Source organism: Chenopodium album, chromosome 18, assembly GCF_948465745.1.
Source record: "Chenopodium album chromosome 18, dcCheAlbu1.1, whole genome shotgun sequence".
In the NCBI taxonomy this organism is placed as follows: domain Eukaryota; kingdom Viridiplantae; phylum Streptophyta; class Magnoliopsida; order Caryophyllales; family Amaranthaceae; genus Chenopodium; species Chenopodium album.
The window spans coordinates 4,011,885-4,030,806 of NC_137851.1; the positions used below are offsets into that span (position 1 = coordinate 4,011,885).

General features: G+C 32.9%; 1 protein-coding gene and 1 pseudogene across 4 annotated transcripts; both read right to left on the minus strand.

Annotated features, from left to right (window-relative positions):
• Positions 1-205: 205 nt before the first annotated feature.
• Positions 206-4,210, minus strand: LOC145591215 (scarecrow-like protein 9 pseudogene; annotated as a pseudogene). Of its 3 annotated transcripts, none has more exons than XR_014102278.1 (3): positions 4,026-4,210; positions 1,026-3,430; positions 206-901 (listed from the first exon to the last, which is right to left on the minus strand). The product of XR_014102278.1 is annotated as a scarecrow-like protein 9 pseudogene, transcript variant X3 (transcript). The 3 variants fall into 3 exon arrangements; XR_014102276.1 differs by having other exon boundaries at positions 993-3,430; XR_014102277.1 differs by lacking the exon at positions 4,026-4,210 and having other exon boundaries at positions 993-3,994.
• Positions 4,211-9,524: 5,314 nt separating this feature from the next.
• LOC145591216 (telomere repeat-binding protein 3-like) lies at positions 9,525-14,497 on the minus strand. Its single transcript, XM_081647619.1, has 10 exons — positions 14,076-14,497; positions 13,286-13,424; positions 12,415-13,207; positions 12,115-12,324; positions 11,948-12,010; positions 11,774-11,853; positions 11,302-11,546; positions 10,898-11,212; positions 10,702-10,765; positions 9,525-10,061 (listed from the first exon to the last, which is right to left on the minus strand). The coding sequence occupies exons 2-10, from the start codon at positions 13,367-13,369 to the stop codon at positions 9,867-9,869; spliced, it is 2,049 nt and encodes a 682-aa protein (XP_081503745.1). The 5' UTR covers positions 13,370-13,424; positions 14,076-14,497; the 3' UTR covers positions 9,525-9,866.
• Positions 14,498-18,922: the final 4,425 nt, after the last annotated feature.

The following is an 18,922-nucleotide window of genomic DNA, read 5'->3' on the forward strand; positions in this document are numbered from 1 at the left end:
TACCATATTTTTAGGGGATTAGTCACCTTCTTCCCTAAAATAAAAGAGAAAAATAACCTGACCTTATTGGAAGATAATTGTAAAATACTTATTAATAATTAAAGATATTATTGATCACAGATTTAAATAGAGCACATAATAATATATGGAGGGTGTAACTACTAACTTGGTTACCCTTGTCAAAGCCATAATGAAAAAGCAGATAGTAAAAACTAAAAAGGGTTCTTTAGTGTGAAAGTTTTGAAACACATAAAGCCAAATGATACAAATTCAAATGTTTGCTATTGGTTACCCAACTAAAAACTTGGACTTACCTGAGAAAGAAAGATACAGGCATTTCTAGTAGCTGCACTATTGCATTGAAAAAAAAAAAAAAAAAAAACAGTAGCACTTCCTAGGTAAGTTGCATTGACACTTATGCATTGCAACTCGTATACGTGCCATACGCTTTCATATGGTTTTACTTCTATAAAATGAAACTAAAAACAAAAGAAGATTTCCTCAGAAAAACCTCCAAAATAGCTGAAAATACAGCAGTTCAATTCCACTAGCTTTCTTAAGCTGTATGATGTTTTTGCGCTTGAAGGGTCATATTGTCCAACTTTGGAATCCTTAAGCTAAAAATTGTTTTTGCTCGTATAATGCTAAACCACTTTAAAGGATAGAGGTTGGTAGCTTGCACGTCGACTGACATTAGTTTCTGCCTTAATCGCCAGGACCACCACCCCCAATAAGAGTAATCTCCCAAACCAAAAAAAAAGGTCTCTGCAATACAATATCAGAGTAATCTCCCAAGAAGATGAACTGCGCATCAACAGGGCAAAGTAGCGCTTCTCAACTATTACAGTGCCGACACTTGATGCGTGGTAATTGGTAAGCAGTGGCTTCATTTCTCCTTGACCTGCAAAACAGAAAATGTTGAGACTATAGAGTACATAAAAGGCCAGGTAAACAAATTAAGCAGACAAAATGCACATTGATTGGCCTTTTACCAAGTCATATGATCTGAGAACTGAGATGCATACAATAATATATGAAACACTTCAGCACGAGTCGGGCTTCTGCATAAAATTCTTGATCAACCTTTTTTAGTGCCTAAAAGATCTTCATAGACAGGCTTCCAAGTTGAGAGAGCATACACAATTCTACCCTTCCATCCCTGCAACAACCAATGCCCGTCTTCATCAATGGAATAATCTTTATGATACACAGATTTCACCCTCTTTTTCGCCATATTCAAAATCTCGGGGTTTAAAGGCAGCTGTCTGAATCCAGCCCTTTCATTTCGGACTTGCCACTGCTTGTATGTCTCTGGCCTTTCTATTCTTTCTAAACCCTCACAGGCAATCACATTCATCGCTTGTCGCCCAAATATCTCTCTCTCAATCAGTATCCTTTCTTGAATATCCCGGGGAAGATTAGTCTCAAGCATGTCAAAAAGAGTTGAGAAATGGAAGAGAGCCTCACGGAATCGAGTAATGAAAAAGGGGGAATTGAAAGCCCCATTAACTACACCGTGTATGAAGATAGCTGGTTTTATCTGTTTTACGAGGTTAAGAACCTTATCTCTCGGGCATTCCACCATTGCTGTTTCCTCAGGTACATATTTTAATCTGAACATACAGTTCACAACAAGCACCTCATCACTATCAATCTTCAGATCTTCAACAGTAACTGTTTCCCACTTCTTCGCCACAGCATTGAATTCGAATGGTATATTAAATGACTCTGCATAATTCTTTAAACGACGCCCTGTCTCTTCTACCCTTTTGGCAGGCCGAAACCCTGGTTGTGGAAGATCAACTCCAGTAAGACGAATTCTGGGGGGGCCACCAGGTCTTGATGAAAGGCGCTGAAATAGACAAGGCCATTGAAAACCGTAGACTATACCAATATCAATTATATGAAGTCGCGTAGCTTTCTCTGCCACTGCTGTAATCGTTCTATTAGAGAAGAAATTTCCAATTTTCTTAAAAGGGCATACAGCTAAAAACATGTGGTAAGCTCTCAAGATATCAACAGCAGATGCTGGACCGGTGAGAAGACAACTATATATAGGAGTTCCAACACCAGCAAGGCGTGCCTCTAATCCATCTGCAAAATAATGTGCCATTCTTTGATTTCCATCTCCCGTGGGAGAAGAATATTGTCTTATTTGCCTAAGCAAGTCATTTGCGTTCCTTTGATCATTTGATCCAACAGCTTGTGCACAAAGGCTTAAGAGTGATCTTAAATCTATTACCTCTCTCCTGCTGCCTTGTCTCCTCCCACGTCCTCTCCCTCCACCAGATCCCTTTGGCTGAGAATTTTGTGCATTTTTGTTTAGTCCACTCTGCAAAACTTCCCGAAGAGCAGCATCATTTTTACCCCCACTACACAATAACACCTTATCAAACATTTCCGATCTCATAACTGCCTCATCAGAAACATGGGAAACAGCTGACTGTTTGTTTCCCCTCCTTTCCTCCAACTGAAAATCATCTCGATTGCGGTGTTTCGTTCCAATCAACAACTCTGCTGGAATCTCGTTGTTATGCATGTTTTCCAGCTTAACTACTGCATCATGGGACGCTGCACCCGCTAGCTTCTGAGAGGAGCCAATGTTCATCAAATCTTTGGACAGGAGAACATTCGGAAGAAACTTGCTAGCTTCCTTGAGCCCTTTTTGAAACTGCAACATCGACTGACTATCATTGAATATTTCAGACACATTAAGGGCACTCACAGGAGATTCCGCTGTTGCATCTGCTAAACCAAAAGGATTACTCGCTGTACTATATGGTGAATCATAGTTAAAATGAACATCATATTGCCTCCCTGAGCTATTTGATGAACTGTATGATGTTTGCAATGACAAGTTTGAGGAAGGCTTGGAAAAATCAACTATAGGTACAGGGTTATATTCATAAGGATTAACAGGCCAATTAGGGTGCACAAGGCCGCTACTACTACTCGCTCCACTGTAACTGTCAGTGATCAAACTGCCAGCACCGTTGAAATTCCAGCTATCATGCTTAGCATTAGGCAAGTTATATAGGTTTTGTGGTGAAGGATACTGCTCCCCTATGACCTCATACAATGTTTTCTCTGTTGCTTCAAGAGCTGAAGGCTCGTGATATGAACGGGTTTTCTCTTCCTCATCCTCTTCCATCAGGACTTGAGTGATGTACTTAAGAACAACATCACTAAGATCATAATCTTCGTGAAGGGATGAATCAGTTTCCTGACTAACTGATGGTACACCCACATTAAAATTCAGATTTTGGTGAATCAATGGAGGATTTGCAAAACTCAAATTCAAATTGGGATCTTGCAATTTTGCGGTTTCAAAATGATTATTACTTGCTAAAATCGGAACCTTCAGATCATTGAACTTGATTCGATGCAAAGTCCCATATAACTCTTCTAATTGTGGATCCATATGCACAAACTATAACCAATATGAATCACAGCAACATGAAAAATGACAAATAAAACAAAATCAGCTACTTTTTCTAATAATCATAACCTCCATATAACCCTCAACACAATTAATCCACTTCAACTGACAAGATAAACAAATTCAAGATAATTCTTGTAAACAAAAATACCTAGATGACAAATTCGGATATTGCACACAAATCTCAGCTTAAACCTCATTAAAAAATTCAAAAAAACAAAAGTTACAGTAAAATCAATCAAAATACAGAAATTAGATAAACCCAGTTCAAAATTCAGCTTATATCACACAAATATCAGCTTTAAGCCCAAAAAATATAGAAAAATTAATTAAAAAAATGTATATATACAGAAATTAGATATATCCAGTTCAAAATTCAGCTTATATCACACAAATCTCAACTAAACCCAATAAATGAGCTTAACACTAAAAAAAAGGAAACCCAGGGTACAAAATTTCAGCTAATTTTTATAGTACAAATCTCAGCTTAAAACCCAATACAACCACTAAATAACAATAGTAAAAATACAAGGAATGATAAAAATAATAAACCAAAAAATTGAGTCTTGAGAAAAAACATAAATACCTGAACATAAATACTTGAAAGGGGAGAGAAAGAAATTTAAAAGAGTCAACTTTCCGAGCTAAAACCCTTGAGAGAGATACAGGAAAAAGGATCTAGAAAGAAAATAAAAGCGGTATTGTTTGAAGATATCCTCAGAAAATAAAGAGTACACAAATGTTATTTTATTATTCAAAGATTCGGAATTAAGTTAACTGAGTGACTCAGTCCCCCATTATATTTGCTTTGATTTTGGAGTTTTATTATTAACATAATTACAATTAGCGAGTGGCTCACTTTCTTAAGCGCACTCCTTTTTTATTTAAATATTATTTTTTGACGTCTGTGATTAGCCACTAATTATTCTTTTAATGTGTGTGAATATTTTTATATTGTTCTTTTTGCTTTTTTTTTTTTTTTTTTTTTTTTTGAGGGAGTATATTGTTCTTTTTGCTAAAGAGGAATGATTAGCATATACTTAGATTATTTATAATTTCTGTGTTAAATCATTCAACTCACTAATCCCTGCAATTGAATTGCAATGTTAAACACCGAGCACTCCTTTTTAATCATACATTGTGAATTTGTTGATCTATATAAGTAATTTAACTTAACACATTATAATTTTTACGGGATAATTAATGACAGTTAAGGTTTAAATCATATTTGAAAGAAGTGACATTTTCATAATGTAATATTAAAGAAACAAATAAAGTACTATTTTGTAAATGTTTATAGATTTCCTTAGAAAGATTTTTGTTATAAAAAAATATGGTGGAAAATAGTTCTAGGCTTCAAGCTATAGCAATATGTGGAAACTAATTCAAACAATGTACTATGTACATATGTTGTGAATCTTGCGATAACTGATAAATGATCCAATTATTAATATACTTCATACGAAGTATTTATCAAGGAAAATTAAAATTACCTAAAATTTTGCTTACATAGTTTTATTACATGGTGAGCAAAAGACTCATACTAGGGGAAGGAAAATTAAAATGACCTAAAATTTTGCTTACATAGTTTTATTACATGGTGAGCAAAAGACTCATACTAGGGGAAGGAAAATTAAAATGACCTAAAATTTTGCTTACATAGTTTTATTACATGGTGAGCAAAAGACTCATACTAGGGGAGGGAATTTAGGAAAATCAAACTATAATGATTTTGATGAGATTCAATCTCTAACATTACGGAAAGTTATTTGTAAAACACAAAATTTTTATATAAAGCTGGTCAAACCATGTGATCGAGGTTACTTATTCATAAATAACCCCTGAAATCCATGAGCTTTGACCAACTGAATAACCTATATAGTAACCCTGAACGATTAAGTAACTCCTTTAAAAAGTAACTCCTATACGTAACCCTTGACCGACTGAGTAATCCATTAATAACAGAATAAGTAATTTCTGAAAAAGTAATTTTTATAATTAACACCGACTATACGATATGACTAGTTACACGGAAAAAGCTCCGATTATAATTATGTGGAGCCGTGAAGGAGATGTTTTATACGAATACACTGTATGTAGTCACTATTCACTAGTCGGCCTTCTGTTAGACATTTCCGCGCAGCCACGGTGACCATGGGAAGAAGGATGGCAAATTGAACATTTATTTGAGCATCTGAACCAGGTTATAAGTTGGGCTTGGGCATTTCTGATCCAGTAATATACGAGTAATTGTTGGGCCCAGGGAAAAGCCCAAATATTAAACCTTCCTAAACTATACTTTCTGAGTTAGGCCTAGTGAACCCCCTTCAAATCAATTTAGTTTGGGCTTTTGTTCGAATTTAGCCTGGATGGCTCTAGCATTGTGTTTTTCTCCCCATCAAAAAAACCATCACATTGAGTAAGGAGACTAATAACGAGTAAGAAATTATAATCAAGATGTCAAAAATCAACCTCACTCAAGAAATACTCGGCCTTAACTCGACCCATATCATGGATATACTTCGAATTAGATAATTTGAATTCAAAAAGTGATATCATCGTCATGTTTTTGTGTTCGCTTTTGCTCGACTATAGTAGCCGTTAGTCACCGTAATAGTTGTTAGTTGCAATATATTAATTCTCACAATAACATTGTTAGTACGACGTAATTAGTTCGTAGCTAATCTATACTTATATATTAAAAAGCGTTCTTAAAACAGAATATATTCCACGTGTCATCTTTTTCAAGTTCGACATGTCACGCCACAGAATATATTCCACGTGTCATCTTTTTCAAGTTCGACATGTCACGCCACATGTCATTATAAACATGACATGTCACTTTCACATGTATTAGGTTTGTATTTAAAAAATACTTATAACAAGACTTGAACTCAAGACCAACAAGTCTTAAGTTAAGAGAATTACCATCTTAGCCATTTTTTAAATGTGTTTTTTTATCCAACAAAATTATAGTTAACTTATATAAGTTAATTTGTGTCTTATTATACTATTTGTTTCCATTATGTAATGATTGAGTTTGACAAATAAAAAATTATTATAGCAAGACTTAAACGCGAAACCAACAAGTCTTACTATCTAAACGGTCGAATTTGATTAACAAATTAAACAAGTACAAACTAGTAACCCGGGACATCGTCCCGTCCGGGCCACACACTAGTTGCTAGATTAAAATAAAAAAATGAATTATTTTCCAAGTTTATTCGTTAGAACTCTTTTTTTATTTTTTTATTTTTTTTATACCTCTAAAGGCTCTTCTCCTCATTCCAACCATTATTTGATCAGCTCTAATATCAACAACGTTTTCCTCGTCTTTACCATAGTAGTTGTGGAACCTTGCCAAAGAAGGTATGCATGTAAGATTGTTATACAATCATATACTATTGATATTGGATACGCACCTTAAAAAAAATAGATCTAGATTTGGTTTTTGTGGTGGCTCCAATTGATATAATAAGTTGGATACTTCCTTTACAAAGGCAGCTTATAAGGGTTGGAAATGGAATTGCCAGACTGGTACTTAACCAGTTGTAATGTGAGTATGTGACTTCCTGCTAAATTAAACTACACTATATACATTTGTTTTTGTTACCAATTAATTCATACTATACTACACACTTTATATAATATGGTCCATGAATTTATCTCTTATTATGGCTTATGCATGTGCAAGCACCTGTTTTGCCAATCTGGTTTATGTAACAAATTTAGAACCCAAAAAAAAATACTAAATAAATAAATAAAATTGCAATTTGAATATAATTCGTTGGAATATTAATTTAATAACTTAATTCCCTCTTTTTATAAAATCATTCTTTTAAAGAAAAAAAAAAAAAAAAAAAAACAGTTAGGAAGTCTCAGTTCACAAGAAACCTTTATACCCGCATATGGCCCTCCCTTCTCACTGGGAACCATCTTAGATGTTTGAGATAACATGACTGGTTCCCCTTAAAAGGGCAAATATAAGGGTTTTTTTATTTTTTTTTTTAGAATATAAGGTTTTATTTAGTATCCAAATTTATTTATTTTCTTTACTTCTTTATGTTTTTTGTGATTGGAAAAAAAAGATGATTATAGGTGTACCATATCTCTAAACTATTTTACCTCGTCTTTTTTTTAATTATTTGGAAAACTCTTAAAAGAATATTTGCATGATCAAAATTATACATACTGTAAGATTATCATAAATTAATATTGATTTAAAATTAATTATCATTTTGTAAAATATCTTTATGAGTTACTTTTATATGGAGTATTTCCTTTAAATATTTTCCCTAACCTTGATTGACTTATTTATATACTCTTAACCCCTTTGATCATGTCATATTGTCATGTGAGATCTGTTGGAAATACTTTTCTAAAATCAATGTACGTCGCACTTTTTTTTTTTTTGATATATAGCTTTTAGTAATTAAAATCAAAGATATTTAAATACTCCGTATGATGTATTAACAATCACGATATTTGTTTTTGTAAGAAATCCAAACAGGGGAGCTCATTCACGATATTGATATTTTTTTTTTTTTACTATAGCTTCTATTTATTAAAAAATTAAAAATATATTATTAATGGTTAAAATGAGTCATTAACAATCATGATAAATAAATGGTGAAGTAAAAAAATTAAAATAAAGCAATATAAAAAATTAAAAAATAAAAAAAAAATAAAGAGGAGATAATAAAAGAAAGTAGAAAGAATCACATGGCGTAACATGGAAGGAGAGAGAAACGAAGAGCGGTGATCTCATATTGATGGCAATCTACTTCGTATGTATGCAGAATTGTAGATGTAGAATATAGTGTAACGTAGCTTAAAGATGCTTAGCTTACCAGCTAATTGACCAACTGCTGCGTTACCGTTTTTAGCTTTTCTTCCTCTCTTTAAGTTGGTCATCCAGACGCCACTCTTAACCTGATATTACAAATTTATTTCTATAATATCATTTATTATTGATCACCTTCTTGTTTCATGTGAAATTATATTCATTTATTTTACAAAGTTTGCAAGTTAATTATCAATCAGAATCTAACTTTATTTTTATAGAAGTATATATTTACAGTAAGCATACAATTGGGATGAAATTTGAGCTACTGAACGATTATAAAAGATTGTCTTATCAATGTACTCCTTAGTAATATATATATATATATATATATATATATATATTTTTTTTTTTTACACAATTAGTCCTTAGTAATTTAAAGTGTAGTTATTTCATGATATTAATGAATTCATAATAAAATCATTCAACATTGTATGGTTAAGAAAACAAAAAAGCATATTAGGTGGTTTTGGCAAAATGAAAAAAATAAATAAAAATGAATGATGGTGGAGTAAAGATCAATTTTGCTTTTACCCTCTTTTCAGTCCATTTTGGTGTACCTACTGATCAAAAACCGGGATCACATTAAGGTGGAAATTTTTAATGTGGAAATTAACCCAAAGTTAATTAGCCTCTTTAAATAATAGTATTTTTTTTTTAGTACAAAGTGATAATATCCCTAATTATCTTTTCTTTATTTCAGTCAGTGAGGTTAATCCTTCCCATCGGAAAAAATAAATAAATAAATAAATAAAGGTTTAATTTTTTAATTAGTGATAAATTAATATCACCTCAGACATTATAAGAGAATGAATTTGAGTTTTAAACAACCTTCTATTTCTGAATTCCTTTATGTAATACTTTACGCAGTTGACCATTAAAAAACCACATGTCCAAATTACAAATTGATTATTGGATTACGTCAACTACAAGTTTGTTTTTCCACGTTATTTTCAACACAAAATCAGCATCTTCCCTAATCCCTATCTTCACGGAATATATGCAATGATAATCAAAGAACCATTCAACCAACCTAGTGTAATTAAGTAATACTCTTTAGCCCTTATAAATTACAATAATTAATTCAAGAAATGTCAACTAATAGTTCAAATTCTTAAGGGATCAATGGATCATAATTCATAGGGATCAAATCCCGTACACACATCACCTTTACATGGCTCACCAAAAATAGATATTTCGTAACAAATTTAAAGTTAGCCATAATGATACAAAATCCTCAAATTCGTTAAAAATTTCCTCAATATATTATATATAGTGTTTACAAAAATCAAAGAACAATGGGATTTCCAATTTGGAAAAACCCTCTTATTCTGTTACAAATCATTTACAAAGGGGCCAAAAGCTTCTCCGCTAATTGTGAGCCAATGGCAATGAATAATGGTAAAAAAAATGTGACAAATAATTGACTACATGAATGTTCCGTAAAATTTCTACAATAATTTTTCTTTACCCCCTGTAAGTTGTTGTACTTATACTTATCAAATTCTTTTAATTTTTTCTTCCCAATTTTCTACACAACAATTAGAAATCTACAAACTAAAAAAAATATTCAAGCTTTCCCGGTTAAGGTCTTACGGAGTCGGTAAGTTTAGCAATTATACCCTGTTGCTGTTGTTGTTTTCCATGTTGCTTAGCCTGATGCTCAGACCAGTAAGACTGCGCGGCTAAAACCCTGTCCAAAAGATCTTGGGGAACTGGCTCCCCTCTCCTTTGCTGTGGTGAGATTCTTGCCGTGTGAACCAGTGTTTTCCACTTATCCTAAATAAAGATTAAAAAGATCGCAAAATTAGCAAAAAGAAATAAATAATAAATCCAACTCAGATCATGTGAGAAATGAAAGGATAAGCATATGCTCTTCATAAAACACAAATCATAGGTTGTCTTAATAACAAGAATACAAAACCATGTGGATCACAGGCTTTTCACCCCCACAAGGGTTTTGGAGCTAAGCTTAGATTCATGTCTCATTAACAACTCACACATAATAAATTATCAACTATAAATTCAAAATAAAGTTTATAAATTTCAATTACATTTAATAATGTATAATTAATTAATTATACATTATCTTGTCAATGAGGAGTTAGCCAATCACTGTCAAGAAAGTTATGTACAAGTGAAGTTAAGGTTGCTTGAGTCCCTAAAAGATGGAACCATAAGTGCCAACAGAAGGAATCAGAACAGTGAAAGCAATGTTTGGACCACAACTGCGTAAGGAGAACAATAACTCAACAAGGCAGGACCCATACAAGTCTATGTCCATGTTTACGTAAATCGATTCAAATCCTTTTGAGCAAAAACATTATGCAACAATGAGCTAATTAAACCATTCAAGAATATCTAAAATCTAAAATAGCATGTTAGAAAAGTATACAATTATAGCAAAATAGACTCTTACCTTCAAATCAACATAAGTTCGATGCTTAGCATTCTCAAAGGCGCACAGTTTGACATCACGCCACCTGTGAAGTATGAAACTTGGCGTTAGGAAATTTTAACATATGAGTGTATAATGTATACTTATGAATGAAAATATCACAACAGTCCCACAACCTCCTCCATTTGGGGAGGGAAGAGGAATAAAAGTCATGTACCTTCCAGTTCCGAGTTTTTCCACTGCTCGAACAAGTGCTTCTACCTCAGAAACAGAGAAGGGTCGCCTAGTACGGCGTTGTCCAATATCTGAACGCTTGGATCTTTGGTTCATAGGCACTACAGCTAAAGCTTCCATGCTTTCTTCAGGAACAGGCACTATAGCTTTAGATTTTGAAACAGTTTTGTCAGTTAGTTCAGTTGAAGGATATGAAACTAAATCCTTGATACTTTCAGATGGTTTAATTAAATCAGTTAAAAATGGTTTTTCTGGTGTTTTGATAGCAAAACTATCGCCATTAGGGTTAACTTGAGACCTGCAGAACACCAACAATAACACAGTCAGAGGCAAACAGCACCAGATAAACATAAAGTGAGAAAATGACAAAAGAAAGCAGTCAAGTACCTATTTACAAATTTGGGTGAGTCACGTGGAACTGGAGAAGGAAGTTCTTCAGAGCATTTAAGTGGAGAAGGTTGAGTTGGACTATTTGGCTCTAGCATAAACCCAATTGTATCCATATCATCACTTTGGGATATACCAGACTGGAGTAAAGTTCTGTTGTCATCTCGAATCGTCTTTCCTTGGAGAAGTACGCCAACACGCAAGCCTCCACCAAGAATAGTCGTCACAGCCTCTAAAACAGTTCTCTGTGGAGTAATCATAAATGATCAAATATTATCAATCGTGAAAACTGTCAAGCATCATTAACCAGGTAAAATCAGAAAATGGGAAGTATGTAGTAATAAATCATAAAAACAGAATGAAAAACAAGATGGAAACTATTAAACTGTCAGCATACTTTTCAAACATAAACAGACACCACATCCCAAATTAAAAACTATATGTTCTTGCAAACAATAACTCAGTTGCATACCTTAAGTGAGCCAACAGTTGCACTCTCCGGAACCTCAATGAAAAGCTCTGGTACTTTAAAGGACTTGATGCTAAGTCGCACTGCATTAAAAACACTTTACATGTAAGAAATTCTCACAGGACAAGCAATTATAACTCAACGGGTTAAATGCAACTAAAAAAACTCCAATAGTACCTTGAGAGTTTCTAGAATTGCAAGATTTTTGGCGGCAAAGCCCTGAAGATGGTGTCCCTTTCCCTGCATGATAAAGAAATTTGATACATCTAATCAAAATTTGCTCTTTAATAAAACTGGAATTACAACAAGCCAATCAATATAGATGAGGTAATAAAAAAAAAAACCTTCAAGCAGCTTTCCAGCTGAGGCATTCTTCTCATCATCTACGCCCTTCTCAGGCGAGTTAGAAACACTTTCACAGCTTATGCCTCCATCATATGTCACCACTGAGCTTCGATCAAATAACCTTCGTTTCTTGAATGGAGTATTACGCTGAGACCTGTCTATCTCATAAGAGTGCCTCTTACCAGTGTCATTGTTCTTTAATCCACCATCTAGAGTACCAAAAATTAACACATTGTTACCATCAAATTCCCTTCTAGAATGATCAAAGCCATTCAACATGTACAGAACAATTAACGAACCTGTGTTAGAAGGTTCATAATCCTTCAGTTTTGGAGCCGTCTTCCAGTATTTGGACGACAAAAGCTTGTTGTCTTCGTCACATGCGGGTGACCTGAATGCCTTCATTATGTTGTTAGGTTTAGAGCACTGAGAAAGAATTTCATCATCATCTTTACAGTTTTTTACATCGTTCCCCTGTTTCAGAGACGAAGCATTAGGATTAGCACCCCTACCAAGGGTCAAGTTAACATTTTCTTCAGAATTGGTTGGTGCAGACGACTTGTTAGCTGCAGCATCAACTCCTGAGGCACCCCCGTTAGCATATAGCTTCCTAATGAGCCCATTTTCTAAACTAGTGTCATCAGACTCCCCACATTTGAGGAGACTCCCATCTACTTTACAAGAATGTTTTACAAACAAGCTGTTGATTTTCTGGGTCACCAACTTTGAATCAGAATCAACCTTCTCAGAACACACAGAGCTTGCGAAAGGAGAACCGTGCTTTCCAGTCACTTCATTCACTAATTCAATCTTCCCTTTACATGAATCCCTCTGAAGGCCAGAGAAAAAGACACTGCCCTCGGAACTGCCCTGATCATCATGTTCGCCTACCAGTGTTTTATCAACATCCAGAGGCTCCTTCTTAACAACGATATCCTTATCAATTCTGCACTGATCAAATCCAACAGCTGCACTACTAGAAGCAGAAGAGCACTCACTCTCTTCTAGCAACTTTCCAGCAACCGTGGCCAACAACTCAAATGCACATACTTGGCCACCGTTTTCAGGTGTCTTCTGACGAAAACCCCGTTTCTGTAACCAATTACACATCAAAATCGAGCAACGAAAGCAATGCAGTAATATACCATAATACAATCAAACAAAACTTACCCGTATGGATCTAGGAGCTCTAGGTATACCAGGTGAACGGTATCCATTAACACCGTGATCCAACGTTCTCTTTAACAACACCATTTTTCAGACATACATGCCAGGAAAAAACTACAGAATTCACAAATGGTAGGAAATCCTGTGTGACAGCAAAATCAATGAACGAGTCAATAAAACCAGAAATTATTCCATAAATTCTACACAATCTGTAAAGTCTGCATAACATAATTTAATCCAAGTTTCCAAATCAGGCATCATTACAACTTTGCATTAAATTATATAAAGAAGAAAAAAATCAAATATAATTTAGATCATACTCCGTAATAATTCTGTTATGATCAAATAAAGTAATAAAATCTAACACGAAAGTCCTCAGAATTACAAAACCCTCTCTCTTAAAACCACCAGAAATCAAAGAATTATGAATTTTTTTTAACAATTGCTTCCAACAGAAGCCACGAAAAAAGTACATGAGAGAGTAAAAGCAACAAAATTACGCAACAAAATTACGAATTCTGGATCCTAACAACTTGATCATCAACATAAAATGCAAGTACAGATCAAATTAACAAAACTCGAACACAATGATCATTTGATCAACAATCCAAATCAACCAATCTGAGAAACATTTCCAAAAAAAAAAAAAAAAATCAAAATTCAGCACATATTCACCAAAACCTCAAATCAAACAGTTACAATTCAAACAAGCTCAGCATGTTAGATCAAAATTATGCACAATTTAGCGAAATTCATCAAAATTAAACCAAAAAAAAAAAAAAAAAAACCGCACCTGGTAATCAAACAAACGAACCGATCTTCGTTCTTCGATCAAATAATATAACTACCTAATCTACAATTGATGATCAAAGGAAAAAAAAGTAGAACAAAATAATCGTATTTTAAAAATTATTATTTTATTACAATGAAAAAATCTCAAAGAAGATACGTAAATCTTTCTCTCTCCTCCAAAGAAATTATGAATGATCATTCATTAATTCACTCATCCATTTGATTCATTTCATTTCAATTAACGAAGAAGAAATGAAAATTTAAAAATAATAAGAAAAAAAAGAAGTAAAATTGTTTATGTTAGTTTGTTTCTCCCTCTAAAAAAAAGGGAAATTCTCTCTCTAGAAGAGGGGTTTGGTTGTGGGGACAGGTATACAAAAACCCCGGGGTGTGAGGGAAGGGGGGGATTTAAATTACCCAACAAAAAAACTGCTTAAACCCCAACCAAATCTCTCAGCCACATAACCGGTTATTGCCGGTCAAACGGTTATAGATTAGTTATCTACTTATTTTTATCATCCGGTTATTTTTTAAAAAAAAAATAAAATAAAATAAAATACGTAGTAATTATAGTAATAAAGTGGTTTACTTTAATTTTTGATTTTATTTTTCAGACCACTTCTTACTAAATTCCTAAATTTACTAATCTAAAAAATTTTGTAAGCCTCTAATAATGGGTTTAAGTCCCCGGCATTGTCGTGGTTTCTTTATTTGAGAGTGTTGGTTTGGATAGTGTTGTGGAGATAATTCAGGACTAAACAATGACATTTTTGGAAACTTTTTCGGTTTACTATTTTGTTATTTTCAGTCCGTTGAATTTCGTCTTCTTTTCTTCTTAAAATTGGGATTTTTTTATTTTTTATTTTTTATTTTTTGGTGAACGAAAAGAAAAACCTTATAATTGTGACAATATTTTTCTTTTTACAAGAATTGTAACAGTATTCTCACTTTTTTTTATTTGAGTGATTAATTTGGAGTGTACCATATTACAAATTACAATCCTTGATTAATATGTCAAACTAACGTTATATGCTTATCTCAGCTTATTAATAATTTCAACAAAATAATACTCGTATTTGTTTATTATTCAATGAGTATTTGTTTATTATTCAATGAGTATTTGTTTATTATTCAACGTATTTTGAAAAAAAAACTTATTTTGGATAAATATAAATCATTGATGGAGAAATTGTCTAAAATATAGTTTTTTTTGTGTATAAGTGTACTTGTCATTTGTTGTTTAGAGAGTCACAAAGAGCATGGGTGAGAATTGATCCCAAAATCTTTTAAAATCGGATAGGAAGCTCTAACCACTTGAGTTATCCCTCACACTTTAAATCTAAAATAATATTCAAATATTGGGATGAACTTAACAAGATTCGTAAATGAATAAATTTTATATAATAACAAAAATAATTAGTTATGTACAAAGGTCAAAATAATACTCCCATTCGTATTTTTTTAAAAAATATAACGAGTCTTTGATTCGTGTAGGATTCAAGTTAAAATAATTATATTTTTATTTATAAAGTATAGTACTTTCAATAATTTATGTATTGTTCTATAATAAATAAAATATAATATAATAAAGGGTATGTGCATCAAAAAATTTATTTGGGACCTCTAGCTTGACCATATATGGTGACACGCAGCATTTTATAAGCATAAAATTCTAATTTATAAAATAAATAGTTATTAGCCCGCGTGATGCCCCGATACATCGTATTTTATAATTAAGTTTGATCAAAATTAATTAAAACGTTTAATATTAAACAATACAGATTATAATAAAGTGAGTGATGAAAAATATAATAATCTATATTATCTTTTATTAATATATATATATATATATATATATATATATATATATATATATATATATATATATATATATATATATATATATATATATATATATATATATATATATATATATAAATATATATATAATATGCATGTCAAATTTAAATATGGAGGTTATATATATGAAAAGTTTTTCATGAAAATTAAATATTATTATAGAGAATTAAAGTTATAGAGTAATATTAATTAACTACACATTACTACAGAATTTAATGCATTGAGAAAAAAAAGATACACATAGGATGATACATGGCGCACATGTGGCACTAAATAATAATTAAGGGTGACACACGGCGTTAGCAGGTTGTTCCTATGAGTTTTAATAATAATAATAATATAAATAAAAATAAATAAAATGATGTTTATGTTAAAAAGCGGAGCATGACTGTTAGTAGAGATGTCGATGGGGCGGATTAAGTAGGAGACCCGCCCCATCCCCACTCTAGTGGGACGAAGATGGGTCTCGTTTGGCGGGTAGTGGGGTGAGGATGGGGATAAAATCATACCCGTCATGGGTGATGGGCGCGGGAGTGGATTTTAAGTTGTACCTACCCTATCCCCGTCCCGCCCCATTTCATACCCGCCCAATCCCCACATCTATATATCTTTAAAAATAAAATTATATACTTATATTATTTATAAAATAATTACGTGAAATAAAATATTAATTATAATACTTTGTACTACACTTATATTATAAACAAAAATTTGTGTAATATTAAGATTTTTTTTTTTATTATTATAATCCGTATTAATTATATAAGATTGTGTATTTGAGAGACGGAGATTAGGTGAGTCTTGGGTGGGGATTGGGCGGGTCTTTGGTGGGAATTAGGTAGGGATGGATATCCAGGTGGGAGGTGGGGCGGGATGGTTTTGGAGTTATACCTGTCGGGACAGGAATGGGGATGAATATTAGACCCGCTGCGGGGATGGAGATGGGGATATTAGGTGAGGATGAGGATAGGAAGGCCAACATCCGTCCCGACCCGCCCCATTAACATCCCTAATTGTTAGCTTAAGAAAAGGAAATCACACAAGTAGGAGAGACTATCACTTATCAATTTATCACAAAGACAATTTAGCAAGCTACGACAACCTTTTAAAACAAATGAAAACTATGAACAACATAAAATAATTATCATATTATCATTAATAGCAAAAATAGGTGGTGCGACAAATTTGTTAAAGTGATATTATAAGGAAAAATCTAGAGGTTTCTATAAATTTTGGTACCTAGGAAAAATATATTGGGACACTAAAGTTTGAATATGTGGTAAAGAGAGTAATGGGATATTAGTAATGACAAAGTGTCTTGAATTATCCCCCTATCTTATCGGCTCGTTGGTTGCAATCATCAAGTATTGGGTATGGCCGTATGGTCCATCACTTTTCAAAGGAATCCTTGAGTATATGCTCATAACCTCATAGCTTAAAAGGGTCAACGATCACTATCCATATTTCTCTCACATCATCACGTACTTTTTTTTTTTTTTTTTTTTTTTTTTTTTTTTTTTTTTTGGTATACTCTAATAATCTAATACTTTTTTCGTTCTTATAATATTGCAATATGGGGATGGGGCATGAGTTTTAAGAAAAGATAGAAAGAAAATAAGACAGATCGAGATCATATGACGAGGAGAGAAAGAGAGAAAATATAAGTGGATAGAGAAATGTTGTAATACTACGTATTTATAAAACTTCTTAAAATGATAATTGTTGCAATATTTATGAAATGGAGAAAGTAGATTATAATTGTGTAGTTATAAATTTTGATTAAGGGGAGATGGTGAAACACAATACTAGCTAATTGGGTCGGGTATAAAGATTGTTTGCGTACTGCGTACTATAGTGTCATTTATAATATATGATAAATCCAAGGGATCGAATAAACTAAAAAGAAAAGTAGCAAGCGAAAAAGAAATGGAGGAAAACTTATACTAGTTAATTTCCTTCTATAAAATCTTTTAGCGGAGAAACTATCAACAGAGAGCCTGTTCTATACAACCTGGGTGTACCGTACACCCAGGTTATTTACTCATTAAATTTTGCTCATTAATGAGCAAATTACCCAGATGTACGGTACACCCGGGTGTATATAACAAATTCTACTATCAACATGGATATCAATAATGATACGGAGTAGAGTTTTTAACTACCATTCTAGCTATATTAGAAACTTACCTTGAAAAAAAAAACACTAAGGTTTAGGGTAAAGAACTCAATACATACATAAAGGTAATTATAATTTTGGATTTTTGATTAGAATTAATGAATTATCTGTCAACAAGATTTTAAATGGGAAGAAAAATAACAAAGGAATACAATCTTGATTTGTAAACCTTGAATTGCAAGTTTTAGTTATAAGGAGTAGGCCGAGTAGCCCAATAAGCCTATCCAAACCCGGATATTTTTTGGGTCAAAACAGGCTGGGATGGGCTACTTTTGATCAACTCTGACAACATGGCTAACAAAGAATATGTGGCCCAATATGGGCCATTAAAAAAAAAAAAAAAAAAAAAAAAAAAAAAAAGAAGTTATCCAAACTTAAATATCTTATCGGTGAAATTTAAAAAGTTTTCAAGATTGAATTGGGCTGCTTTAGCTCCTCTGATATTGGTTTGGTTTTACACAATTCTTGTACATGGTATTTATGGGCCTAGATTGATAAAGCACGCAAATTGGGTCGGAATAGCTCAATTAGACTTGCACTTTTAACACAATTGCTGATTTGTTTTTGTAATGTTACTCCGTAACACAATTGGTAAATATAGCCCTTATTCACCTGTGTAGGGCTGTAGGCCAAGCCTTAATTACCACCCTATATCGTCAATATTCTAGTTGAATGTTATATGGTGTAGTTACCGGTGATTTATTATTAGTACTACGACATGCTTCGTAGTAGGTTAGATATGGGGATGTGTTTATCGATTGGAATGATGAGGATGAGGGTGACGAGGATGAAAGTTTGTATTCACTAGTGAT

Excerpts from the sequence above, each read along its gene's own strand:
- LOC145591216 (XM_081647619.1), bottom strand. The coding sequence starts at position 13,369 with ATGGTGTTGTTAAAGAGAACGTTGGATCACGGTGTTAATGGATACCGT. Across the intron at positions 11,547-11,773 it reads CAACTGTTGGCTCACTTAAG|AGAACTGTTTTAGAGGCTGT; the intron begins GTATGCAACTGA and ends ATTACTCCACAG. Across the intron at positions 11,213-11,301 it reads TCACCCAAATTTGTAAATAG|GTCTCAAGTTAACCCTAATG; the intron begins GTACTTGACTGC and ends GGTGTTCTGCAG.